At 42.9% G+C, this 27,780-nt stretch overlaps 1 protein-coding gene across 1 annotated transcript in view; it reads left to right on the forward strand.

Moving 5' to 3' along the window:
• LOC111965282 (2-oxoisovalerate dehydrogenase subunit beta, mitochondrial) overlaps window positions 1-27,780 on the forward strand; it is an 84,399-nt gene that overhangs the window by 34,972 nt on the left and 21,647 nt on the right. The window contains exon 9 of the mRNA XM_023989364.2: window positions 27,124-27,210. Coding sequence (XP_023845132.1) covers window positions 27,124-27,210 — 87 coding nt within the window. The remainder of the gene's footprint in view (window positions 1-27,123; window positions 27,211-27,780) is intronic.

The following is a 27,780-nucleotide window of genomic DNA, read 5'->3' on the forward strand; positions in this document are numbered from 1 at the left end:
TCCACATCATATGGTGTCCCTTAATGACCCCTGGAAATGTGTGTGTGTGTGTGCTCACGTCTCCCTCCTCCTCTCCAGAAATATGTACGACTTTTCCAAAGAAAAGCCAGAACACCCACTGTAGCAGAGCAAAAAGTAAAGGAGAGTGAAGACTTAACTGAGACCACTCTGACTTTGAGCAGCATGGAGGAAACTCCTCTACTTCACCCTTCTGCTACATCAGAGCACTGCTGCCACAGATGGAGATTGCTGCTGGTGTGTCCTATTTGACAAGGAGAAAGGGATGTGTAAAGATGAAACAGCCTGTCTGTTCTCCCTGTCTGCTCTGAGCGGTGTGGGCATAGCGTGTTTGCTGAACTTGGTTACCCGAGGGGCTGGTGTTCCCGGCAGTCAGCATTCAGTGTGAAATGCCAACACCTGCCATGGTAACAGATGTGTTGGCAGGTGGTATAGTGTGGCAGGTGCTGGCTGGCCGTACCCTGTTTCATTAGTTTATTCAAAGTTCACCGGAAGTGGAACATTTTCATTTTGAAAGCCCCATGGTTGCATGGGTACTTAAAGGCGTGGATATAAAAGGTGTGGTTGTCACTACCGAAGCTGTATATTATCCATAGTGGATTACCGTCACTCCATCTGTCAATTTATTTATTTGTAGCAGTGAATGGAAGACATTAGACTGTGTGTACGGTTTCTGGCCATATCTTGACCAAGAAAATATATCACTTCAATCCGTATCGGCCTAGAATTTACACTACCGTTCAAAAGTTAGGGGTCACTTAGAAATGTTATTGTTTTTGAAAGAAAAGCATGTTTCTTGTCCATTAAAATAACATCAAATTGATCAGAAATGCAGTGTAGACATTGTTAATGTTGTAAATGACTATTGTAGTTGGAAATGGCTGATTTATAATGGAACATCTACATAGGCGTACAGAGGCCCATTATCAGCAACCATCACTCCTGTGTTCCAATGGCACGTTCTGTTGGCTAATCCAAGTTTATCATTTTAAAAGGCCAATTGATCCAGAGAGAACCTTTTTGCAGTCATGTTAGCACAGCTGAAAACTGTTGTGCTGATTTAATGAAGCAATAAAACTGGCCGCCTTTAGACTAGTTGAGTATCTGGAACATCAGCATTTGCGATTACATGTTCAAAATGGCCAGAATCAAATAACTTTCTTCTGAAACTTGTCAGTCTATTCTTGTTCTGAGAAATGAAGGCTATTCCATGCGAGAAGTGTCCAAGAAACTGAAGATCTCGTACAACGCTGTGTACTACTCCCTTCACAGAACCACGCAAACTGCCTCTAACCAGAATAGAACGATTGGGAGGCCCTGGTGCACAACTGAGCAAGAGGACAAGTACATTAGAGTGTCTAGTTTGAGAAACAGACACCTCACAAGTCCTCAACTGGCAGATTAATTAAATAGTACCCGCAAAACACCCCTCTTAACGTCAACACTGAAGAGGTGACTCCAGGATGCTTGCCTTCTAGGCAAAGTTGCAAAGAAAAAGCCATATCTCAGACTGGCCAATAAAAAGAAAAGATGGGCAAAAGAACACAGACACTGGACAGAGGAACTCTGCCTAGAAGGCCAGCATCCCGGAGTCACCTCTTCACTGTTGACGTTGAGACTGGTGTTTTGCGGGTACTATTTAATGAAGCATATAAATTATCCCTAATGCACAGTGGAGAGGTCTGTCTGCCTACAGGCCCGCTGGTGACACGGGTAGGGGCCTACCCTTTTTGGTGCGATAGTGTGAAAAGGTCATAAGGCTCCTGTTTTGATTTAATGTGTATACTTCCTAGAAAATGGTTCCTCTTAATATAAGTGTGTTCCCTTCAGTTAGACTGACTCAAAGTGTTAGGCCTCTGCCCTCGTGGTGACGCAACCCATTTGGTTAACCCATAAGAGGCAAGAGTCATCTAAGGACTAGATTTGTGTGTTTGCACACGCCAATCTCTCTGCTAAATGAAGATGTGTCTGTTTTGAGAGAGAAATAGATGATGGTATGAGAATGGGGGGGGGGCACAGATGCAATCTCGGCAGCGTGGCCTGTTCTCCAGCACTGTGTTTCTGGGAAGTGGTGCTGCTGACTGTATAGGGAGCTCTGGAGCCTGTTCACTTGCTTTAGATAAGACTTACCACTTACCAACCTGGCCCACCTCTCCCGCTAAGTGCCTCACATGCTAAGTGCTGTCTTACTCAAAGAAAGCTAGCAAATATACTGTACCGGCGGTGGAACGGAGTGTTCAGACTTTGTTTGTTTGTCATGAACTGGGATGGAAGCAATGCGAAATGCAAACACTTTTTAGGATTGGTGGAGTTTTTTGGATACAATGTCACAAGAGAGAGGCACTGTCGCGCCTTCACGACTGTGTGTGCCTTTGGACCATTTTAAGTTTAGCGATTTTGGACACCGAGGAACTTGAAGCTGTCTAACAGGCTCCACTGTTCTGGGGAGACTTTCCACTGATGTAGGATCATTGCTGGGGGACTTGATTCCATTCAGCCACAAGAGCATTAGTGAGGTCGGGCGCTGACTTTGGGCGATTAGGCCTCGCTTGCAATCTGCGTTCCAATTAATCCAAAATGTGTTCGATGGGGTTGAGGTCAGGGCTCTGTGCAGGCCAGTCAAGTTCTTCCACACGGATCTCGACAAACCATTACTGTATGAACCTCGCTTTGTGCACAGGGGCATTGTCATGCTGAAACAGGAACGGGCCTTCCAACTTTGTGGCAACAGTTTGGGGAAGCACAGAATCGTCTAGAATGTCATTGAATGCTTTAGCATTAAGATTTCCCTTCACTGGAACAAGGGGCCTAGCCCGAACCATGAAAAATAGCCCCATACCATTATTCCTCTTCCACCAAACTATACAGTTGGCACTATGCATTTGGGCAGGTAGCGTTCTCCTGGCATCTGCCACATGRTGAAGCGTGATTCGTCACTTCAGAGAACGCGTTTCCACTGCTCCAGAGTCCAATGGCGGCGATCTTTACACCACTCCAGCCGACGCTTGGCATTACGCATGGTGATCATAGGCTATGCCATGGAAACCCATTTCATGAAGCTCCCGATGAACAGTTCTTGCGGTGACGTTGCTTCCAGAGGGACTTTGGAACTCGGTCGCGATTGTTATACGCTTCAGCACTCGGCTGTCCCATTCTGTGAGCTTGTGTGCCCTACCACTTCACGGCTGAGCCGTTATTGTTCCTAGACTTTTCTACTTCACAATAACAGCACTAACAATTGACCAGTGCAGCTCTAGTAGGGAAGAAAATTGACAAACTGAGTTGTTAATATGGCATCTGATGTCAGTGCCACGTTGGAAGTCACTGAGTTCTTTGGTAAGGCCATTCTACTGCCAATGTTTGTCTATGGAGATTGCACGCCTGTTTGCGCGATTTTATACACCTGTCGGCAATGGGTCTGGCTGAAATAGCCAAATCCACTAATTTTCTAGGCAAAGTTGCAAAGAAAAAGCCATATCTCAGACTGGCCAATAAAAATTAAAGATTAAGATGGGCAAAATAACAGACACTGGACAGAGGAACTCTGCATAGAAGGCCAACATCCCGGAGTCGCCTCTTCACTGTTGACGTTGAGACTGGTGTTTTGTGGGTACTATTTAATCAAGACAGTTGAGGACTTGTGCGGTGTCTGTTTCTCAAACTAGACACTCTAATGTACTTGTCCTCTTGCTCAGTTGTGCACTGCAGCCTCCCACTCTTCTTTCTATTCTGGTTAGAGCCAGTTGGTGCTGTTCTGTGAAGGGAGTTATACGAGATCTTCAGCTTCTTGGCAACTTCTCGCACGGAATAGCCTTCATTTCTCAAAACAAGAATAGACTGATGAGTTTCAGAAGGAAGTAGTTTGTTTCTGGCCATTTTGAGACTGTAATCGAACCCAGAAATGCTGATGCTCCAGATACACAACCAGTCTAAAGAAGGCCAGTTTTATTTTTTCTTTAATCAGCATAAGTTTTCAGCTGTGCTAACATAATTGCAAAGGGTTTTCTAATAACCAATTATCCTTTTAAAATTATAAATTTGGATTAACTAACACAATGTGCCATTGGAACACAGGAGTGACGGTTTGCGTATAATGGGCCTCTGTACACCTATGTAGATATTCCATAAACAAATCTGCTGTTTCCAGCTACAATAGTCATTGTAGACATTGTTAATGTTGTAACTGTATTTCTGATCAATTTGATGTTATTTTAAATGGACAAAAATTTGCTTTTCATTCAAAATCGAGGACATTTCTAAGTGACCCCTAACTTTTGAATGGTGTGTGTGTATATACAGTTGAAGTCGGAAGTTTACATACGCTTAGGTTGGAGTGATTATAACTCATTTTACAAAATATCCACAAATTTCTTGTTAACAAACTATAGTTTTGGCAAGTTGGTTAGTACATCTACTTTGCATGACACAAGTAATTTTTCCAACAATTGTTTACAGACAGATTATTTCACTTATAATTAACTCTATCACAATTCCAGTGGGTCAGAAGTTTACATACACTAAGTTGACTGTGCCTTTTAAACAGCTTGGAAAATTCCTGAAAATGTGACGGCTTTAGAAGCTTCTGATTGGCTAATTTACATAATTTGAGTCAATTGGAGGTGTACCTGTGGATGTATTTCAAGGCCTACCTTCAAACTCAATGCCTCGTTGCTTGACATCATGGGAAAATCAAAAGGAATCAGCCAAGACCTCTGAAAATAAATTGTAGACCTCCACAAGTCTGGGTCATCGTTGGGAGCAATTTCCAAATGCCTGAAGGTACCACGTTCATCTGTACAAACAATTGTACGCAAGTATAAACACCATGGGACCACGCAGCCGACATACCGCTCAGGAAGGAGACGCGTTCTGTCTCCTAGAGATGAATGTACTTTGGTGCGAGAAGTGCAAATCAATCCCAGAACAACAGCAAAAGACCTTGTGAAGATGCTGGAGGAAACAGGTACAAAAGTATCTACATCCACAGTAAAAACAAGTCCTATATCGACACAGGGCCGCTCAGCAAGGAAGAAGCCACTGCTCCAAAACTGCTATAAAAAGCCAGACTACGGTTTGCAACTGCACATGGGGACAAAGATCATACTTTTTGGAGAAATTTCCTCTGGTCTGAGAAACAAAAATAGAACTGTTTGGCCATAATGACCATTGTTATGTTTGAAAGAAAAAGGGGGATGCTTGCAAGCCGAAGAACACCATCCCATCCGTGAAGCACGGGGGTGGCAGAATCATGTTGTGGGGGTGCTTTGCTGAAGGGGGGACTGGTGCACTTCACAAAATAGATGGCATCATGAGGAAAGAAAAAATATGTGGATATATTGAAGCAACATCTCAAGACATCAGTCAGGAAGTTAATGCTTGGTTGCAAATGGGTCTTCTAAATGGACAATGACCCCAAGCATACTTCCAAAGTTGTGGAAAAATGGCTTAAGGACAACAAAGTCAAGGTATTGGAGTTGCCATCACAAAGCCCTGACCTCAGTCCTATAGAACATGTGTGGGCAGAGCTGAAAAAGTGTGTGCGAGCAAGGAGGCCTACAAACCTGACTCAGTTCCACCAGCTCTGTCAGGAGGAATGGGCCAAAATTCACCCAACTTATTGTGGGAAACTTGTGGAAGGCTACCCAAAATGTTTGACCCAAGTTAAACAATTTAAGGCAATGCTACACTCAATTAGTATTTGGTATGTAAACTTCTGACCCACTGGGAATGTGATGAAAGAAATAAAAGCTGAAATAAATCATTCTCTCTACTATTATTCTGACATTCTTAAAATAAAGTGGTGATCCTAACTGACCTAAGACGGGGAATTTTTACTCTGATTTAAATGTCAGGATTTGTTACAAAAAAAAAAAAAAAAACGGAGTTTAAATGTATTTGGCTAAGGTGTATGTAAACTTCCGACTTCAACTGTGTGTGTGTGAGATTATATATATATATATAACACAGCAAAAAAATTATTAATTCAAAAGTACTTCCAAATCTTCATTGTAAAGTGTTTAAACACCGTTTCCCATGCTTGTTCAATGAACCATAAGCAATTAATTAACATTCACCTGTGGAACAGTCGTTAAGACACTAACAGCTTGCTGTATGCAATTACGGTCACAGTTATGAAAACTTAGGACACTAAAGAGGCCTTTCTACTGACTCTGAAAAAACCCAAAAGAAAGATGCCCAGGGTCCCTGCTCATCTGTGTAAATGTGCCTTAGGCATGCTGCAAGGAGGCATGAGAACTGCAGATGTGGCCAGGGCAATAATTTGCATTGTCCGTACTATGAGACGCCAAAGACAACGCTTCAGGGAGACAGGACGGACAGCTGATTGTCCTCGCAGTGGCAGACCGCGTGTAACAACACCTGCACAGGATCGGTATTTCCGAACATCACACGTGCGGGACCGGTGCAGGATGCCAACAACAACTACCCGAGTTACACCAGGAACGCACAATCACTCCGCAATAAGCTGAGAGAGGCTGGAATGAGGGCTTGTTGTCCTGTTGTAAGGCAGGTCCTCACCAGACATCACTGGCAGCGTGTGCAACAGGGAGGGGCAATTGATTGCAAGCTCAACAAAAAAAGTGACTTGTTAAAACATGCCTAGCCCACCTATCTATCTATATGGGTTACAGGGTTGATGCGTTATGCTCTATACCACAAAACACCAGAAAATGTCAAAAAAGAGTAGAACCAGCTCACCTGCTTTTACACTATGATTTGACTATTAATGTTCAATGTTTCTTTTGAAAAAATCTTAACAAGGAATAGTTTCACCATATTACATTTTACATTTTACATTTAAGTCATTTAGCAGACGCTCTTATCCAGAGCGACTTACAAATTGGTGCATTCACCTTAAAACAAGTGTTCAGTTGACAGGGTTTAACCTGAAATGTGGGGCAAATGTAAATGTATCTCACTAATCACAAGAAATATATAATCATCTTCAGAAATGACTTTGTCAAGGCAACTATATAACTAGGGCTTTACAATGATGGTGAAGACTTTTGGGGTTAAGTGAGTTAAAATCTTCCTCAAAGTGATGTGAGTGGGAGGCATTGGGAAGGGTGGGGGATCAATAGGGAATGTTCTGAATGAGTTTTTATTGGTTTCTCAGTCAAACTGAATTGGAAACCAATTTACCAACATAACATCATGTAATTATCCTGGGTAGAATATATTTATATTCTGGACATTGCTCATTCTGATATTTCTTAATTTCTTAACTTTTTGGATTATGTGTGAATTGTATTACTGAACTTTTGGAGCTAGAAACACAAACATTTTGCTTCCCTTGCGATAACATCTGCAAATCTTTGTACGTGACTAAACTTTGATTTTGGGCACAGGCTACAATTTGTTGCGCGTTCCCCACGCTTCTGCAGGGTCATCACCTCAGCTGTTCCGTGGATTCAGTGCCCGTTTTAAAGGAAGGTAATATCCTCTCGTCTCCAGGCGTGGGCAATCAGTGTTTTTTTTATGTCGGATCCAGGACGGCTGGTGCAGCCGGTATTTCCTGGTTCCGAAAAACAGTCAAGCCTTTACCCCCGTTCTATACTTACAGTGCGTCCAGAAAGTATTCATACCCGTTGACTTTTTCCACATTTTGTTGTTACAGCTAGAATTTAAAATGGATTAAATTGCGATGTGCTTTGTTACACCGAACGCAACAGTTGACTACTCCAATTTCGACACTTTAATCAAATCAGTAGGCCTAATATAAATATATTTAATAATACCATATACAGTGCCTTCAGAATGTATTCACACCCCTTGACTTTTTCCACATTACAGCCTGAATTTAAAATTGGTTGAATTGATATGTTGTGTCACTGGTCTACACACAATACCACATAATGTAGAAGTGGAATTTAATTTTGTTACAGTTTTACAAGTTAATTAAAAATGAAAAGCTAAAATGTCTTGTCAATTATTCAACCCCTTTGTTATGGCAAGCCTAAATAAGTTCAGTAGTAGAAGTAGGCATAAGTCACAAGTTGCATGGACTCTGTGTGCAATAATAGTGTTTAACATGATTTTTCTTTAATGACTACCTTATCTCTGTACCCCAGACATACAATTATCTGTAAGGTCCCTCAGTCAAGCAGTGAATTTTAGGCACAGATTCAACCACAAATACCAGGGAGGTTTTCCAATGCCTTGCAAAGAAGGGCACCTTTTGGTAGATGTGTTTAAAAAATAAATAATAATAATTAAGAGCAGACATTGAATATCCCTTTGAGCATGGGGAAGTTATTAATTGCACTTTGGATGGTGTATTAATACATCCAGTCACTACAAAGATACAGGCGTCCTTCCTAACTCGGTTGCCGGAGAGGAAGGAAACTGCTCAGAGATTTCAATTACATAGCTAATGGGTGTGAGAGGGGAAAACTGAGGATGGATCAACAACATTGTAGTTACTCCACGATACGAACCTAATTGACGGAGTGAAAAGAAGTGTGTACAGAAATATATATATATATTCCAAAACATGCATCCCGTTTGCAACAAGGCACTAAAGTAATACTGCAAAAAAATGTGCCAAAGCAATTCACTTTTTGTCCTGAATACAAAGTGCTATGTTTGGGGAAAATCCAACACAGCACATTACTGAATACCACTCTCCATATGTTTTAAGCATAGTGGTGGCTGGATCATGTTATCGGTATGCTTGTGATCGTTAAGGACTGGAGTTTTTCAGGAGAAAAAATGAACCGAATGGAGCTAAACACAGGCAACATCCTAGAGGAAACTCCCATTTCAGCAGGACAATAAGCTAAAACACAAGGCCAAATCTACACCATATATGCTTACCAAAAGACAGTGAATGTTCCTGAGTGGCCGAGTTACAGTTTTACCTTAAATCTACTGAACTATTTTCAGGTCTTGCCATAGATTGTCGTCTAGCTATGATCTACAACCAATTTGACAGATCTTGAAGAATTTTGAAAAGAATAATGGGCACATTTTGCACAATCCAGGTTAGATGTCGACCGATTAATCGGCATGGCCGATTTCAAGTTTATGACAATCGGTARTCAGCCTTTTTGGACACCGATTACATTGCAATTCACGAGGAGACTGTGTGGCAAGCTGACCACCTGTTACGTGTGTGCAGCGTCAAAAGGACCTTGTGGCTGCAAGGAGCCAAGGTAAGTTGCTAGCTAGCATTAAACTTATCTTATAAATAACAATCAATCTTCACATAATCACTAGTTAACTACACATGGTTGATGATATTACTAGGTTAACTAGCTTGTCCTATGTTGCATATAATCAATGCGGTGCCTGTTAATTTCTCATCGAATCACAGCCTACTTCACCAAACGGGTGGTGATTTTAACAAAAACGCATTCTCGAAAAAAGCACAATTGTTGCATAAATGTACCAACCCATAAACATCAATGCCTTTCTTAAAATCAATACACAGAAGTTATTTTTTTTAACCCTGCATATTTAGTTAAAATCAATTAATCTTAGCAGGCCATATAAACTAGGGCAATTGTGTCACTTCTTTTGCGTTCAGTGCAAGCAGAGTCAGGGTATATGCAGCAGTTTGGGCCGCTTTACTCGTTGCGAACTGTGTGAAGACCATTTCTTTCTAACAAAGACCATAATTAATTTGCCAACATTTTCCATAATTATGACATAACATTGAATGTTGTGCAATGTAACAGCAACATTTAGACTTAAGGTTGCCTACAGTTCGATAAGATACAGAACGGTTCCGTATTTCACTGAAAGAATAAACGTTTTGTTTTCGAAATGATAGTTTCCGTATTTTACAGTATTAATGACCAAAGACTCGTATTTCTGTGTGTTTATTATAATTAAGTCTGATTTGATAGAGCAGTCTGACTGAGCGGTGGTAGGCAGCAGCAGGCTCGTAAGCATTCCATTCAAACAGCACTTTACAGCGTTTGCCAGGAGCTCTTAGCAATGCTTGATGCACAGCACTGTTTATGCCTTCAAGCCTATCAACTCCAGAGATTAGGCTGGCAATAATAAAGTGCCTATAAGAACATCCAATAGTCAAAGGTATATGAAATACAAATGGTATAGATATAAATCGTCGACACGTCATAATTCCTATAATTACTACAACCTAAAACTTCTTAACTGGGAGTATTGACGACTCATGTTAAAAGGAACCACCGGCTTTAATATGTTCTCATGTTCGGAGCAAGGAACTTAAACGTTAGGTTTTTTTACATGGCACATTGCACTTTTGCTTTCTTCTTCAACACTGTGTTTTTGCATTATTTAAACAAATTTAACATGTTTCATTATTTATTTGAGACTAAATTGATTTTATTTATGTATTATATTAAGTTAAAATAAGTTCATTTGTTCGTTCAGTATTGTTTTAATTGTCATTATTACAAGTGTGTGCGTGTGTATATATGTATGCGTGTGCATGCATGCATGTATGTGTGTATGCATGCGTGTACCCATGCGTGCGTGTATGTAAGCGTGCATGCATGCACACACACGTGCACACACACACACACAAATGGTCCGATCGGTATCAGCGTTGAAAAATCATAAACGGTCGACCTCTAATCCAGGTATTGAAAGCTCTTGTAGACTCAACTGTAATCGCTGACTCAGGGGTGTGAATACTTATGTAAATGATATTTCTGTATTTCTAGCATTTCTAAAAACATGTTTTCACTTTGTCATTATGGGGGGATGTATGTATGTATGTATGTATGTATGTATGTATGTATGTATGTATGTATGTATGTATGTGAGAAACAAATATTGAATATATTTTAAATTCAGGCTGTAACACAACAAAGTGGAATAAGTAAGGGGTATGAATACTTCTGAAGGCACTGTAGGTGTCTTCAGAAAGCACTCAGTCTATGAATTCAGAATACTCCAAAGCCGCCGGTTATTACAGTCGACTGGCTAGGCAGTGTTACACTCACACACACACATCAGTACAGTCAAAAGTTTGGACACATTTACACATTTACTACAAGGTTTTCTTAATTTGCACAATTATTTAACTTGTAGATTAATAGTGAAGACATCAACACTAAAATAACACATGGAATCATGTAGTAACCAAAAAGTGTTAAACAAAGTGGTTTCTTGGCAGCAATTTGACCATGAAGGCCTGATTCACGTGGTCTCTCTGAACGTTGATGAGTGAGATGTCTGTTACTTGAACTCTCTGAAGCATTTTATTTGGCTGCAATGGAGGGTGCAGTTAACTCTAATGAACTTATCCTCTGCAGCAGAGTACACTACCGGTCAAAAGATTTGAAACAGCTACTCATTCAAGGGTTTTTTCTTTTATTTTGTACTATTTTCTACATTGTAGAATAATAGTGGAGACTCAAAACTTGTTGCCATAATATGGGCTTGGTCTTTTACCAAATATGACTACCTTTGTAAACCACCCCTACCATGTCACAACACAACTGTTTGGCTCAAACGCATTAAGAAGGAAAGAAATTCCACAACTTAAGACACACCTGTTAATTGAAATGCATTCCAAGTGATACCTATAAGGCTGGTTGAGAGAATGCCAAGAGTGTGCAAAGCGGTCATCAAGGCAAAGGGTGGCTACTTTGAAGAATCTCAAATATAAAATATATTTTGATTTGTTTAACACTTTTTTTGGGGTACTACATAATTCCATATGTTATTTCATAGTTTTGATGTCTACAATGTAGAAAATAGTAAAAATAAAGAAAAACCCTGGAATGAGTAGGTGTGTCAACTTTTGACTGGTACTCTTCAAGCTGTGTCTCTAGGCTTGATAGGAAACCAGAAAAAAGCTGTCAGACTTAATCTCACCGCATTCCATTCTCCAGTGAGACTCGCACACGAATTACGCTTTTCTCTCCATTGGGTGTGTCCAGATTCTGGCTCTGATTAGCCTAATTTCAGCTGCATCACGCAGTGCTTTTTTTGCCAGTGCCTATGCCTACTGGGGATGATGGCTTCTGTGATAGAAGCCCTCCCCCTAGGGCTATTGTTGTAGCTTTTTCTGTGCAGAGTGCTAGTTGCTCACCTAGTCTCATCCCACAGCTTAAACCAATATCGTTGGGTGTCCACGTCGGGCCTACAGGCCAATTTATTGTCAGTGGGCTCCCATGGGTTCAGTTGTGCCCAGCAGGGAGATCACGTCATCCCCCCCCCCCCCCTGAGGGTGGGTTGCACTGTTAGATAGCAACTCAATTCGGGGGTTATGGACAGTGGCACGGAGTACACTGCGTATGCATTACCTAAAGCTCCTATGATATCTGGTGCTCAGGCACTTCCTCCCGCCTTTGTCGGGCCGGCTTGTGCTGGTCAGAACCGTCAATGTTCATGGCGGTGGTGGCATACATCGAGGGACTCGGTCTTCCCATTTGCTGTGGAGCAGTGCGCACATGCTCTCGCTTCCCCAGTTGCCTCAACTCTTGTACAGATCTTCTATCCAGGGGGGGCCCTCTCTCTCCCTGGGTGGTCTCCCAGATATGTGGAATATTCAGCAGGGCCCAACGTAGATCTTTACACATCACGAAGAAGCACGCTTTGTCTGTTTCTCTCAAAGACCTGAGCGCTTCTTTGGAAACGGATGCACTGGTGCACCAGTATCCTCGGCCCCTCCTTTACGCATTTCCCCCTGTGGAGCTGGTTGTGCCTGGAGAGCTTGTTTTTGATTTCTTGTGGCTCCCCGTTGGCCCAAGCAACCTTGGTTCACAGAGATCATTTTGTTTTTTAGGCGGGGACCCGTGACAACTCCCGTTGCTCAGAGACCTGTGGTCCCAGGTGCACGGTCAGAATTGGCATGCCGGATATTTGATTCCTATGGGTCCGGCCCCTGAGAGGGCCAATCTGATGGAGCCTTCAACCCGAAAGTCATGGCTATGTCCTATAGGTCTTTTAGCTTTTGAGTTATTTCTCTCTTTGCATCCTTTTTGCTTCTGAAGAGCAGCTGAGTTTAAATGCCCCGTGTCCAGTATGAGCATTATGCACGTACATTGAGCGGATCTGGGATATCCGGTTATGTGACCAGCTTTCAGTTTGTTTTGCTAATCCAGCTGGCAGCTAATGATTAGCAGATGCTCTCCCCTGGCAGGCCCAAGGTTAGAGCCTGTATCTCCTTACTCGGTCGCACTTATTGTATAATATCTTTGGTTCGTCATAGGCCGAAAGGCCCTGGAAACAATCACTAGAGAAAATGTCACACGAAGAAAGAGCCCAGTGGTTTTGGGGCTGGCTCCTACATATTTATTGTTGAAGCCAATGTCTGTAATTACAATATTAACACATGCTCTGGTCTGGCCTAGTGGGGTTGCGTGCTTATTGGCCAGTATGTCATAACTTTGTCATGTGTCCTTACTGTGGTGATGTTTCGGCGGTTATATCAGTGGAAAATGACTCATGGTTGTTTTTCGGTGGTGGCTCTATCGCTCGCTGCCTGGTGAAATTATGGTGTAACCCGACACTGCCAGAGGCATAGGCCTGTGGTGGATGGGTGAGGAGTTGTTCAGACTACAGGGACTTATTCAGGTGAAATAAAAAAAATATTTATCCATAGTGTTATATTAATCCCATTGTTGATTAGATTTTTACTGCCTTTGTTTCAACACTGTGAGATTAATATGGTCTCTTGATCTGCATCTCTTCATTCAGGCTCCCTCTCATCACATTTTCCTCCTCTCTCTATCACTCAATCACACTGCTTTCCCATTGACTTTCCAGGCTGCAGCCAGTGTTCTACATTCCTCTCCTCGGCACTGGAGATTTCTAGAATTCCTCTCTGTGTCACCTTCTAGCGGAGGCCAGGCTTACATTTGCTAAATCCACACACAGGCATTAAAAAAAGGGTGAGAGGAACAAGGGGCTCTTTATCCTTTCTTTGGAGTCACTTTTTCCTGGAGGAATTCAGGGATGTGGTGCAGATTGAATCTAAAGTGGTCTAACTGGCCACTGAGGAAGCTTACGGTCAGGGTTGACATGACATACAGTCAGTGTGGGTGCTGTGAGACAACCCTACTGTATACAAGTGAGTGATGCACAGCCATTGGCACCTTACAGATGTACACATTGGGAAAGATGCACACACACACAGTGATGGAGAATAGACCTGGTCAATAATGAGCCACCAATTCCCCACTCCACTGATGTGTTTTCCCAGTTTTTGTTTTCATAAATTGGCACAACCAGCACTTACAGCAGGGGCTGATGGTGTTCTCTTGAGATTGAACCTGTGAAAGCGTAAGCCACTAAACATTTGATGGGCTGCTGGGTCGTCAGTTTTCCACTCGGTGATAGGAAACTATTGGATAAGGGTCTGGACAGATTAAGGTCAGCTTGGAGCATGGACTGGTAGCAGCAGGCCTGAGTGGAAAAAATAGTGAGAGAGAGACAGGGTTGTTAGTCATGAGGATGGTACTGGGATCCAGGGTCCAGCACGGCCTCAGGGAGAGGGACAGGGAGGGAATGCTCTGTTGTTTAACAGGGGACGTTCAAATAAAATTGTATTTGTCACATGCGCCGAATACAACAATAGACCTTACAGTGAAATGCTTACTTACAAGCCCTTAATTGTTCAACTATTTACTAAAATAAAGTAAAAAATAAATAAGAAAATAGAAAAATAGCAAATAATTAAAGAGCAACAATAAAATTAGCAGTAGCGAGGCTATATACAGGGGGTACCGGTGCAGGGGGCACAGGTTAGTTGAGGTAATTGAGGTGGTATGTACATGTAGGTAGAGGTAAAGTGATTATGCATAGATAATAAACAGAGAGTAGCAGCAGTGTAAAAATGGGGGTGGGGGACGGGACAATGCAAATAGTCCAGGTAGCCATTTGATTAGCTGTTAAGGAGTCTCATAGCTTGGGGGGGTAGAAGCTGTTAAGCCGGCCCCTCAGGAAGTCCAGGATCCAGTTGCAAAGGGAGGTGTTTAGTCCCAGGGTCCTTAGCTTAGTAATGAGCTTTGAGGGAACTGTGAGCTATGACCGACCTATCAGAACATTTTGTGCTATGAGGCGGTAGTCATTCAGACAGGTTACCTTGGCATTCTTAGGCACTGGGACTATGGTGTTTTGCTTGAAATACGTAGGTATTACAGACTGGGTCCGAGAGATGTTGAAAATGGCAGTGAAGACACTTTCCAGCTGGTCAGCGCATGCTCTGAGCACGCGTCCTGGTAATCCGTCTGGCCCTGCTGCCTTGAGAATGTTAACCTGTTTAAAGGTCTTACTCACATCGGCTACAGAGAACGTGATCATATGACACAAGTTAAACTCCCCCTTTGTTACATTTCCCAACGTTTACAGACCACTGCTCATGCCCTATCAGAGCTGTCCGTCAGGTCCTATGGCCTGTGCTCCGAGTTGTTGATGGCGTTATGGTTTAAGGGCAGAAAGGTAGTGTAATGGGCTTTTATGGGATGTCGGGAGTTATTTCTGTCTGAGGTCTCCCCTGGTGTCCTAACTCCTCTCTCTGTAGGCAGGCTTGGACAAGGGCCCAGTGCCTGAAACATTTTCCTCCCACTCTCTGTGCTTTTAACTGGCCTCCCACTCACCCCTCTCGCTAATCGTGCAGCGCCACTTAAAAGGACTGAGTAACAAGGCCAAGCTGCGCCGCGACTACCATTTGTCATTGCGATCTCAAGGCGGTGGTGTGAGTTAGGACCCGGCGGCGGTGATTTTTGGGTGGGCAGGGCGACTCAAAGCCCAAAGGGGCCACAACTCCTCGCTGGTTGCAGGGTTCACCATCTTCACTTCTTGTCCCGGGGTTTTGACGGAGTGCCCTGTGGAAGAGAAGGGTTGGGGGGAAACGCTGGGAGCTTCTTGCAGATGCTCTGGCGACTCTCCCGGGATGTTTTTTTTGTGTGTAGCGTGTGTGCTGGGTTTTGTTGTCAACCCTGCTATTTATGTACTTTCTTAGCCATGTGAAGTATAGGCTAGATCTCACCTGTCCATTTTCCAAAATGTTTCTCCTAATATATACAACTTATTGTGTTGGACTTTTGGCAATATGAAAGACATTGATTTCTTCTGTACCACTCAACTGCAGTGTTTGTTCGCTTCTCTGACTGCACACAGTCCTACAGAGGGAGAGTCCATGATCAGTTTGGGGTTGTGCTTTGTGTCTCTTTCATTCTGCTTTCCTGCAGACATCAATATCGGCTTCTGAAGGTTTTCAAAGTAGCCATGAAATCGATTTGAACTGAACTCAGGAAAGGTGTAGCGTGTGGAGTTGCAATATTGGCAGGTCTTGGGCAATAATAGAACTGTCAGTCAGTCGAGGTTCAACTGCAACAATTGATTTCCTGGCAAGTTTCTATTCGAAAGAGGAATTTTAGCCTACAACCGTGTCTGTATGAGTGGACCCAGTGACCCTGAGGCAGAGTTGGACTGAGTGGACACAAGCCTGAAGGCTGTGCTACTGGGTTAGCTGGCTGCATGTTGGCTGGTGGTAGTGTGGTTGGGACGAGCGTAGGCTGCATGGCCTGGGACTCCAAGGCAGAGTAGAGTGAAGCTGAGCGCTGCTCGTTATGTTGGGTGTGTATGGGAACGCCTGTAAACATGGCATTCCCTCTCCAGCGAGCGGGCCCGGGTTAATGACAGCCCTGCAGCACAATGAGCAGTAAAGTGCAGCCACCACTGTCGCCACCCGATGGCCAGGACCTTCCTACTCCCAGGCCGGGACTGCGACGCGACAGACCCAGAGTGGACGTTAACCCCTCTGTCCCACCTATTGAAATAGAATGACTACAATGGACATCCATTCAATTCCATTTCTATTTTCTCACGCTCTCTTGCCACCCTCTTTCTGTCATCTCTTCTTTCTGCCTTCCCTTCCTTCCCCCTCCTCTCTCCCCTGTCATCCCTTTCTTTTAAGTCTACCATATTTTCCAGAGAGGACATTAACCTCTTTCCCACCATACACCACTCTGACTCTCTCTATGCGCTCCTCTTTTCTGCTCAACCCCCCCATCCACCCGACTGACTCTGGGTTCTCACCATCACCCAACTCTGCCTACCTTCTACACTCCTCCATCCATTTCTGCCTTTCATCGCTTTTCTCAGATTTCCCTTCCTTTCCCTCTCCTCTTTCATGCTTTCTTTCCTCTTATTTTAATTTCTCCATATTTCCCCAATGTCCGTCCCCATGTCCGTCCTCTTCTCGCTCGTTACTCTTTCATATAGGAGGTGGAGCGGAGATTTATCGTGCAGCCTCCTAGCTCCGTACTCATCGTCTCAGAGGTTTTTGAAAGTTCTACTTGAGTCTTGATTACACGCATCACACACACTCTAATCCACTCTTCCTCTCCTCATCTCCCTCTCCTTCTCTGTCTTCTCTCTCACACACACACACATTGACTCATCATGCCACTGTCCAAGTAGATAACGCGTAGCAATGAAAGCCTCCTGTCAGTATGCATGCCTGTTTTTGTCAGGCTGGAGTGTACAGTGATATTCATGGCATGTTCGTGTGCTCTCATTGCTCCAAGCGTATAATTCTCATGTGGGGAAAAGCCTACTGCTCATATTTGGGCCCTCTGCCGTGGCTCCACCACTGTCTATATAAGGCAACTTGACATTACGACATTGGGTCCATGTTCACCAACATGAAAGAATGGTTTTGATGAGTGAAATAAATAGGTAGTGTGCTACTGAGAAATGGTCACTGGCTCCTCTGAAGAGGAAAGGTCATGGTTAAAGGTCCGGCCACAATTACTATGTTTGAGTAAATGAGTACACTACTGTCATTGTGTGTGTCCAAGAAAAGTGTCTGGCCCATCCCTGTCCCCTGGGTGAGGCAGTGATTTGAGATGAGTGAGTAGGACAGTGCCAGTGTTGCGGCCAGCAGTATTTGGGGCGGCAAGTAGCCCAGTGGTTAGGGCGTTGGACTAGTAACCGAAAGGTTGCTAGATTGAATCCCCGAGCTGACAAGGTAAAAATCTGTCGTTCTGCACCTGAACAAGGCAGTTAAGCCACTGTTCCTAGGCCGTCATTGTAAATAAGAATTTGTTCTTAACTGACTTGCCTAGTTAAATATTATAAAAATAAGCTGACGTCTCACAGCAGCCGCAATGGTATTTGCCCTTTTTTAAAAGCGTTGTGTGCCAGACACTGCGAGAGCGAGACAGACGGGACACTGATAAATGGAATACGAAGAAAAGGCGTGGGGCGGACCGACCGACAGGTGGGGGGAGGACCAGCCGATAGGCGGGGGGGGGCGGACCGGCAGGGCGGAAGGCGCGGTTAGACAGACTGAAGACGCAGGCGGGCAGACAGGCGGGGGACCGGCAGGGCGGAAGACGTGGGACAGACGGAAGACACAGGCAGGCGCAGACAGACGGAAGACACAGGCAGGCGCAGACAGACGGAAGACACAGGCAGGCGCAGACAGACGGAAGACACAGGCAGGCGCAGACAGACGGAAGACACAGGCAGGCGCAGACAGACGGAAGACACAGGCAGGCGCAGACAGACGGAAGACACAGGCAGGCGCAGACAGACGGAAGACGCAGGCGGGGGACCGGCTGGGGGGGCTGGCGGGCGGATGGAAGACGAGGACGGAAGACGCGGGCGCACGAGCGAGTAGAAGACACAAAACAAGTAGAAGGAAAATGGACAGACTCAAATATGTCCATCTGTCTTCTTTCAGGTTGAGAGAAAAGTAGAGATCAGATGGAGATGAGCCGTTTCTTCTCCATAGTTTTTTGTCTGTCCCACAAAATCTTTATCCAAACACATAAGCAGTGATTGTAGCTTTAAACGGTCGACCTCACAATAAAATGTCAGTTTCTTCATGACAAAAGATTGCTGGGTATGATCTAGCATTTGAGGCAAGAGATCTGGGAGCTGGAATACTCCTCAGTTTGAATCTGATAGTGTTTCTTTTATTACATTTGTGACTATTAAGAGTGTGATCTCACATAATCTTGACCCAAGCCTCACCTGGTTCTCATATTCCTATTTAGCCCATATAGTCCCAACATTTTGGGCACCCCTGCTTTACATTCAGCAATACTCCTGCTGTGTGGGCCAGATGTGAATAGCTACATTTTGTCTTGTCCATTATTATCACAGCATGCACTGGAATCACAGTCACAATCACACATCAGAATACCCGTCGGCAAGGGACAGGCTTTCCCAAACCACCGTCCCACCTATTAGTGTAGAAAATCCAGAAGGCATTTGGAGTGTGATTACTAAATGGGTCATTCGATTCCCTGGCCCCCAGGGGGTGAAATTCTATCTCACGATATTGAAATAACAGCGCTGCTGCCTTTGTCAGAAGCATCTGAAGAATGTGCTTGTGTTGGAGTATGGTATGCAGCTCCACTCCTGGCACTGAGGTAGAGGCAGCCCCTAGTGTTTAGGGGTGAAGTGAAACGCTTATTTAAAAACAATCTCTCTCTCTGTTTGCGTGTGTGACAACAGGCAGGAGGACTGGGGTCATTTTTAGCTGCTGGGAATTTGGCGGTAGCATCACTTATTCATCTACCTGTGAGTCATATTCCGTAACATGTCACACCATGATATTGGTGCCCTCTCTCACCCCTTGATTTGCTATCTGCGTTACATTTTAGCCAGGCACCGTTACCCTCTGGTTCTCCCAATTTCCAACCCTTTATAGCAAAATGATATAGTCTGCGGTGCTGTGTTTATGTGAAAAGGGTATTTTTTTAAGGTATTTCACCTGGTAGTCAGTTACTCAAGCTCAGTAGACAAGGATATAAATATAATTGATATTATTATTTTAAAGGGATGGGACAAAAATGTATTCCTGATCACACAATATGAGTGATTGGACAGTCCTACTCTCAACCGGAGTGCCATACCTAGAAATGACATGGCTGTCAAAGCAGGCATTCTTCCAATAGGTTGACTCTGGAGACTGTCATGGTGAGATTCCCATATTAGTATGTGGTCTCTGACCGAGTCAGTGTGTCGCAACCAAACCAGGGACCCCAGTGACGTAAACAAACGCTCAACCAGCCTCTTTAACATCAGCGACACCCAGAACGCTTTTGGTTCTGATACTGTATCTGTGATCCTTTGGTGTAAGCAAATGAAGCTATCGTTTTGTATCTTTCTATATCCATGTGTTGCGTATTTCTAGGGTATGTTTTGAGTGACGTCAGGAGTCTCCATACCAAATGAAAAATAAAGCTGTATATAAGCTGCGGTGCTTACTCAAAAAAGTATTGCAGATATGGCATGTTGTGATACATTGGGAGTTCACTTGCCAAGTGGATTAGAAGGTGGAGGAGCCAGGTGATACTTTTCCTCCTGTCTGTTCTAGTTGCAGTGTGTCACGTGCCAGCAGTAGACCCTCTTGTATAGGGGAATGAGGGAATCACAGCTTTGTCTGTGTAGTCCATTATCTCTGTGGAAACAACATTCTCATTCCAAACCGGAGAAGGAATTTCGCTCAGGGCTGTACGATCCAATAGAAACACTTCAGCTGAACCAATCCAGTACTACCACACAACACTAGCAGGTTTTTACAGCCTGGATTGATGGAGTAGCTAACTGTACTTCCGTCAATTATAATTGCTGTACCGGTATGTGTCTCCTAATCAAGAGTACGGATATAATCTATTGAGGATAGAGCGATGTGATTTGGAGACGATGGAGTTAAGGAGAGACAGACGAGGTTTGGATGAGATCAGACTATACGATAGTGTTAGTTATACGCTGTGGTCTGTTGTGCTCTGTTGCATCTTCCTCCTCCACCGCAACCTATTCTTCGTCCTGCTGCTGCGGTAAAGTAGGGTTTACAGTAAAGCCAGATGAACAGCCTCTCTCAGCATGTCATCCAGCTCGTGACCTACCAGCTTAAATCAAACCCCAGTAGCATTTCAAAAGAACACATCCTACTGCTCTCCAACAGCCATACCACACAAAGCCTGGCCATGCAAGCAAAGCCTGGCCATGCAAACATATTGTTTGTTCCATTCCACTGTTCCAACCAGCAAAATAAAGTTCTGATCCAGTTCGAACCACAAAAAAAGTAACTTTTTAAATCATTCCTTTTTTAACTTGTGGATTTTTTAAAACATTTAACAAATTAAATTACTTAACCAGTCGGTGCAGATTGAGCAGGCAAGCTAGTTGTTTACATGCATGATGGACAGACACGTATACTATGGTGCAAGATGCGACAGCAATTTTGCGGGTGGTGAAAGAGGGGGAGAGGGCTGAGAAGAGGCTTGAAGAACGGGGCATCTTGTTATGACATGCATTATTTGAATTAGGCCCACAGAATTCTGTCTAGGAGGAGTGTCTTCTATGGAGGAACTTTGAATGTCTTTTTGAGCTAGCTAGCTAACAAGCTTAAGCAAGCTAGCTAGCTAAGAAGCTTGTGTGTGCAGAGCGGCACCAGAATTAAAAACACGTCTTACCTTTTTGTAGTTAATAAATCCAATGTGAAACGTGATATCTAGGCCTATAGTATCCCTAACTAGCATTGAAAAAGTTAATCCTTCTCCTTAACTAATTTCAAATCTCTCTCCCTATCTTCTGAATCATGCTTGTACAGTAGCCTATGCTTTGGAGGGTCAGGTAGCCTAAAAGCACGCGCACACACAATGGCAAAGATTTTCAGCTTGTAGGCAGACACTTGAATGATGTTCTGAGTGACAGAGTGAGGGCTTTGAATAGGCGCTTTGTTGTGTTTTTTTTTTGTGGGACTGGAAACATTGTTGTGGCACGTGAAATGACTTTTATTAAGCGGTTCCCAAGCTTTTAAAGTAACGGTTCTGTTCCGGAACAGTATGGTTCACCTTTGTTCCAGGTTCTGATTCTGTTCCTTGAAAAAAATATATATATTTTCAGTTTTTTGGTTCTGCTCCCTGAAAATGTTCCAACCCCTGATATTGTCCTTTGTTGAGCTTTGTGTGATTTGCACAATACTTTGAACCGTGTGTTTTTGAAAGGTTGTATCTTATCTAGTCAATTAGATAATGAAATTATAATCCAAATATGATCTGACCCAGTTTCTGATGAGAAGCAATTATTCGGTTGATGAATTTATGGAAACAATTGACAAGAGTCCCTGAAAGAAAGGACAAGAGACTTAAAATTAGGAGTATGAAAGCGCCGCTTAGCTAGCCTGTATGTTTCCATAGCATAGAGTTTCACACTACCCTACACAGTGATGTCACCCCACAATAACATAAGTAGCCCCCTGTTTAAGACCCCCGTCTTATTCCCCCTTGTGAACAGTGATATGGCAGAGCAATGGTATGTGATACGCCCACTCCCCTTACAGAGCACCTTCAGCACTTCACCGCTAACCACCCACACACGGTCAGTGTTTTCCCTAAGTACATGGCATAGCAAGGGAGTTCTGGGCTGGGGGGGTATGCCCCTTTTGCAGTACGAGTTCTATTTTGGTGGCCTCTGGTACATTATAATAACTCTCTATCCAGACTCATATCAAACATCTCCAATCCAAAATCAAAGCAAGAATCGGCTTTCTATTCCGCAACAAAGCCTCCTTCACTCACGCCGCCAAACTTACCCTAGTAAAACTGACTATCCTACCGATCCTCGACTTCGGCGATGTCATCTACAAAATAGCTTCCAATACTCTACTCAGCAAACTGGATGCAGTTTATGCACAGTGCCATTCGTTTTGTTACTAAAGCACCTTCATACGACCACCACTGCGACCTGTATGCCCTAGTCGGCTGGGCCCTCGCTACATGTTCGTCGTCAGACACCACTGGCTCCAGGTCATCTACAAGGCTATGCTAGGTAAAGTGCCGCCTTATCCAGTTCACTGGTCACGATGGCGACACCCACCCGCCCAACAGCGCTCCAGCAGGTGTATCTCACTGATCCATCCCTAAAGCCAAAACCTAATTTGGACGCTTTCCTTCCAGTTCTTTGCTGCCTGCGACTGGAACGAATTGCAAAAATCTCTGAAGCTGGAGACTTTTTATCTCCCTCAACAACTTTAAAAATCTGCTATCCGAGCAGCTAACCGATCGCTGCAGCTGTACATAGTCCATCCTGTAAACTACCCACCCAATTTACCTACCTCACCCCCATATGCCTTTTATTTATTTACTTTTCTGCTCTTTTGCACACCAGTATCTTCTTCTTGCCAACATATATCTTGATGATTTATCACTCCAGTGTTAATCGTCTAAATCTGTAAAAATTAGATCGATTTATTGCCTACCTCATGCCTTTTGCACACATTGTATATAGATTCTCTTTTTTTTCTACTATGTTATTGACTTGTTTATTGTTTACTCCATGTGTAACTCTGTGTTGTCTGTTCACACTGCTATGCTTTATCTTGGCCAGGTCGCAGTTGCAAATGAGAACTTGTTCTCAACTAGCCTACCTGGTTAAATAAAGGTGAAATAAATAAAAATAAAAATAAAATAATGCCTTGATTCCATCCGAAATAAACAGGTACATTATTGAATACTTTAACTACTTTACCTCCCAGATTTGTAAAATGAGTTGTGGTATTGAGAAGAAAGACGTGACTTTAAAATAAAAATTACTGTATGACTTTATGAATGCAATGTGTTAGTAGTTTTGGATATTGCCTAGGCTTATATGATCATGACTATTTTCTAAATTAGAGAACCTTTTTTTAACATTAATCCTGTCTTCTCTTAAGATTAGTCATATTTACAGTTGACCTGCAATATATGAATTGCCACAATGTTGTTTGTTCTTCAAATTTGTATAGTATTGGCTCTACTGCTGTGGACACTCAGGGTAAGGAAACCAATGTGTCTTTTTGTAAATTGTTTGAACTATCCCTTTAGCAGTTTGGCCTGTCAATTGATCACTGTGGGTGGGACTTTGAGGTAAGGCGGTAGATTAGTGATCTAGTCAGAAAAACTAGTCGTACAAATGTAATTTACTGTGGGAAGAAAAAAAAAGAATGTAAAAAGTCAGGGGATGGACATACCAAACTCCCTGCCAGGTTGTGCACTCCCAGTTTTATACAAAGTCAGGCAACCATGAATAGACCAGAGGCTGGTGGGAGGAGCTATTGGAGGACAGACTCATTGTAATGGCTGGAATGGAATCAATGGAACTCTATCCAACACATCAAACATTTTGGAAATCACGTTTGACTCAGTTCCATTAATTCCATTCCAGCCATTACAATGAGCCCATCCATTTTTAGCTCCTCACATCAGCCTCCACTGGAATAGACCTACAGATATGAATGAAACGGGTGCTAAAAATGGGCTTTGATAGACCGAATGCAACAGTTGACTACTCGTTTCTACACTTTAATCAAATCTTTAGGCCTTCATCAATATATTTAATAATACCATATACAGTGCCTTCAGAAAGTATTCACACCCCTTGACTTTTTTCACATTTTGTTGTGTTACAGCCTGAATTTAAAATGGATTAAATTGAGGTTTTGTGTCACTGGCCTACACACAATACCCCATAATGTCAAAGTGGAATTATGCTTTTTGAAATGTTTACAAATTAATAAAAAGTGAAAGCTGAAATGTCAGCTATGGCAAGGCTAAATACGTTCAGTAGTAAAAATGTGCTTCAAGTCATAATAAATTGACTGTGTGCAATAATAGTGTTTAACATGATTTTTGAATGACTCTGTACCCCACACATATAATTACCTGTAAGGTCCCTCAGTCGAGCAGTGAATTTCAAACACAGATTCAACCACAAATACCAGGGAGGTTTTCCAATGCCTTGCAAAGAAAGGCACCTATTGGTAGATGGGTAAGAATAGTAAAAGCAGACATTCAATATCACTTTGAGCATCGTGAAGTTATTCATTACAATTTGGATGGTATATCAATACATTCAGTCACAACAAAGATAGTCATCCTTCCTAACTCAGTTGCCGGAGAGGAAGGAAACCGCTAAGGGATTTCACCATGAGGCCAATTGTGATTTTAAAACGATTATAGTTTTCCCCTCTCACACCCATTAAACTGAGGATGGATCAACAACATTGTAGTTACTCYACAATACTAACCTAATTGACAGAGTGAAAAGAAGGAATCCTGTACAGATGTGGCAAAGCAAATCACTTTCTAGCCTGAATGCAAAGTGCTATGTTTGGGGCAAATCCAATACAACACATTACTTAGTACCATTCTCCATATTTTCAAGCATAGTGCAGGCTGCGTGATGTTATGGGTATGCTTGTAATTTTTAAGGACTGGGGGAGTTTCAGGATAAAAAAATAAATGGAATGGTGCTAAGCACAGGGAAAATCCTAGAGAATAAACTGGTTCAGTCTGCTTTCCATCAGACACTGGGAGATTAATTCACCTTTCAGCAGGACAATAACCTAAAACACAAGGCCAAATCTACACTAAAATTGCTTACCAAGAAGACAGTGAATGTTCCTGAGTGGCCAAGTTAAAGTTTTGACCTAAATCGTCTTGAAAATCTATTGCAAGACTTGAAAGTGGTTGTCTAGCAATGTTCAACAATCAATTTGATAGCGCTTGAATAATGGGCAAATATTGTACTATAGAGACTTACCCAGAAAAAAATCCCTTTTAACATTTACATTTACATTTAAGTCATTTAGCAGACGCTCTTATCCAGAGCGACTTACAAATTGGTGCATTCACCTTATGACATCCAGTGGAACAACCACTTTACAATAGTGCATTTAAATCTTTTAACCATTTTTAATTCAGGTTGTAACACAGCAAAATGTGGAATAAGTCAAGGGGTATGAATACTTTCTGAAGGCACTGTAAATATCATGACATTAGCTTGTATAACCGTCAATCTTTTCTTTTATCATGTTTTGGAACAGAATCAGGCTCTCTCTCCACTACCTATTGTTCATGCAGTGAGGATTCAACATCTTCAACAAATGTTTTCTAATTTATCTGCAGATAATTACCGAAAAGCAGTAGTAGCCTACCAGAATGCAAATGAGGGAGCCCAATGAACGGCTCTCTCACCGTTTCGGTTCCGTTCACCTGAAAGATCCGGTCAAAAAGAGCCGTTCGTTCGCAAACAACCCATCAGTAGGCTACACTGACGGGTCACTGGCACGTCTCGACATGGGCTTTCCTAGGAAAATACAAACAATATCTTTGGTTTACTTCTCCGGATGTGATACCATGGACATACAGTATAACTACATTGTATATTTTATGAATAACATGGGGAAATAGGAGATTGACTTTATTCAGTCATTGCGACACCTTTTTATAAACTAGTCAACACTTGCAGTTCGGTCGTCAATCAAACCACAGTAAATGGCCTTTGTACCCAACTCTGTGGCTGGCTATAGTAGGCCTTTGAAACAGGCCGAAAGAAAATAAATGAATGGGCAACAGAACAATAATTACGTGGATTTCAACTCATTACCACTTACATTACATGGGACGTCCCATGGGATCTCCCTCCGTGAAAATAAATTCAACTGCAGCCAACCAGAGCGCACAAAAATAACATGGATACCGAGAGGGGGACAGACAGCACACCGACAAACCAGCAGTGTCCCTGTCATGACTGACAGGCCCCTGTCCTATCACTAGAAGATGCATGTCGTTCATTCTATTGGGAGAAGGCTATATAGACCTTTCTGGCTATCAAATTGAAACTTTTAAGTGAAAAAAAGCCTAGTTAATAAATTAAGTGGAAAAGGTATCCGGCTAACTATGAGTCTGAAGCTTTTCTAAGCGAAGGCCAACGCATATGGAAAATACTTTACTAGTTTGTGCACACACACATATGCTACCCAAATTCTGTTAGAATGGGGTGTGTGTGTGTGTGTTTGAGTATTTATTATCTCCGGGGAGCAATTCATTGTGTGATAAATTGTTACTCATGGTCTGACTGCACTAACTGTACTAAAATGTATCACGTGAAATAGGGGTCCCTCCGGGTTAAAGGTTGTGAACCCCTGTGTTAGAACATGCTACAAACTGTATTTGCATACTCAAATCATGTTCACCCTCTACCTCATTGTACATTTGTCATGATACCATAATACGATGCTTGCCTTAGACACCACAGGCAGGCTGGGGAGAGACATTATGTGTACGGTAACCATAGATTTTGTCTATGGGTGATGTCACACTGTATTGATCAGACTGTGTGTGTTGTGTTTTTCAGTCGGTGGCCAAGACCGGACGGTTGCTTATCAGTCACGAGGCTCCAATCACCGGAGGCTTTGCTGCCGAGATCAGCTCCACAGTGCAAGTAAGTGTGTTTGTGTGTGGCCATGCATGCAGAGGGTTCTATTGGAATCCCAGGGGGCCTTCAGAGGTGAGATGTGGGATGGATTGCAGATAGACAGTAGGGTATCTATATCTGTGTGGATTGATGTATGGGTTGGACTTTCTCTGTTTGAAATGTGAAATGAAATTCAAATATCTGTCAGTCGGTGTCCTCGGTCAGGCAATAAATCTGAGCTTAAGAGGCACTGACAGATACAGTCGAAGTCGGAAGTTTACCTACACTTAGGGTGGTGTCATTAAAACTCGTTTCTCAACCACTCCACAAATTTCTTGTTAGCAAACTATAGTTTTGGCAAGTTGGTTAGGACATCTACTTTGTGCATGACACAAGTCATTTTTCCAACAATTGTTTAAAGACAGATTATTTCACTTATAATTCACTGTATCACAATTCCAGTGGGTCAGAAGTTTACATACACTAAGTTGACTGTGCCTTTAAACAGCTTGGGAAATTCCAGAAAATGATGTCATGGCTTTAGAAGCTTCTGATAGGCTAATTGACACCATTGGAGTCAATTGGAGGTGTACCTGT

Source organism: Salvelinus sp. IW2-2015, linkage group LG6.1, assembly GCF_002910315.2.
Source record: "Salvelinus sp. IW2-2015 linkage group LG6.1, ASM291031v2, whole genome shotgun sequence".
Taxonomy (NCBI): Eukaryota; Metazoa; Chordata; class Actinopteri; order Salmoniformes; family Salmonidae; genus Salvelinus; species Salvelinus sp. IW2-2015.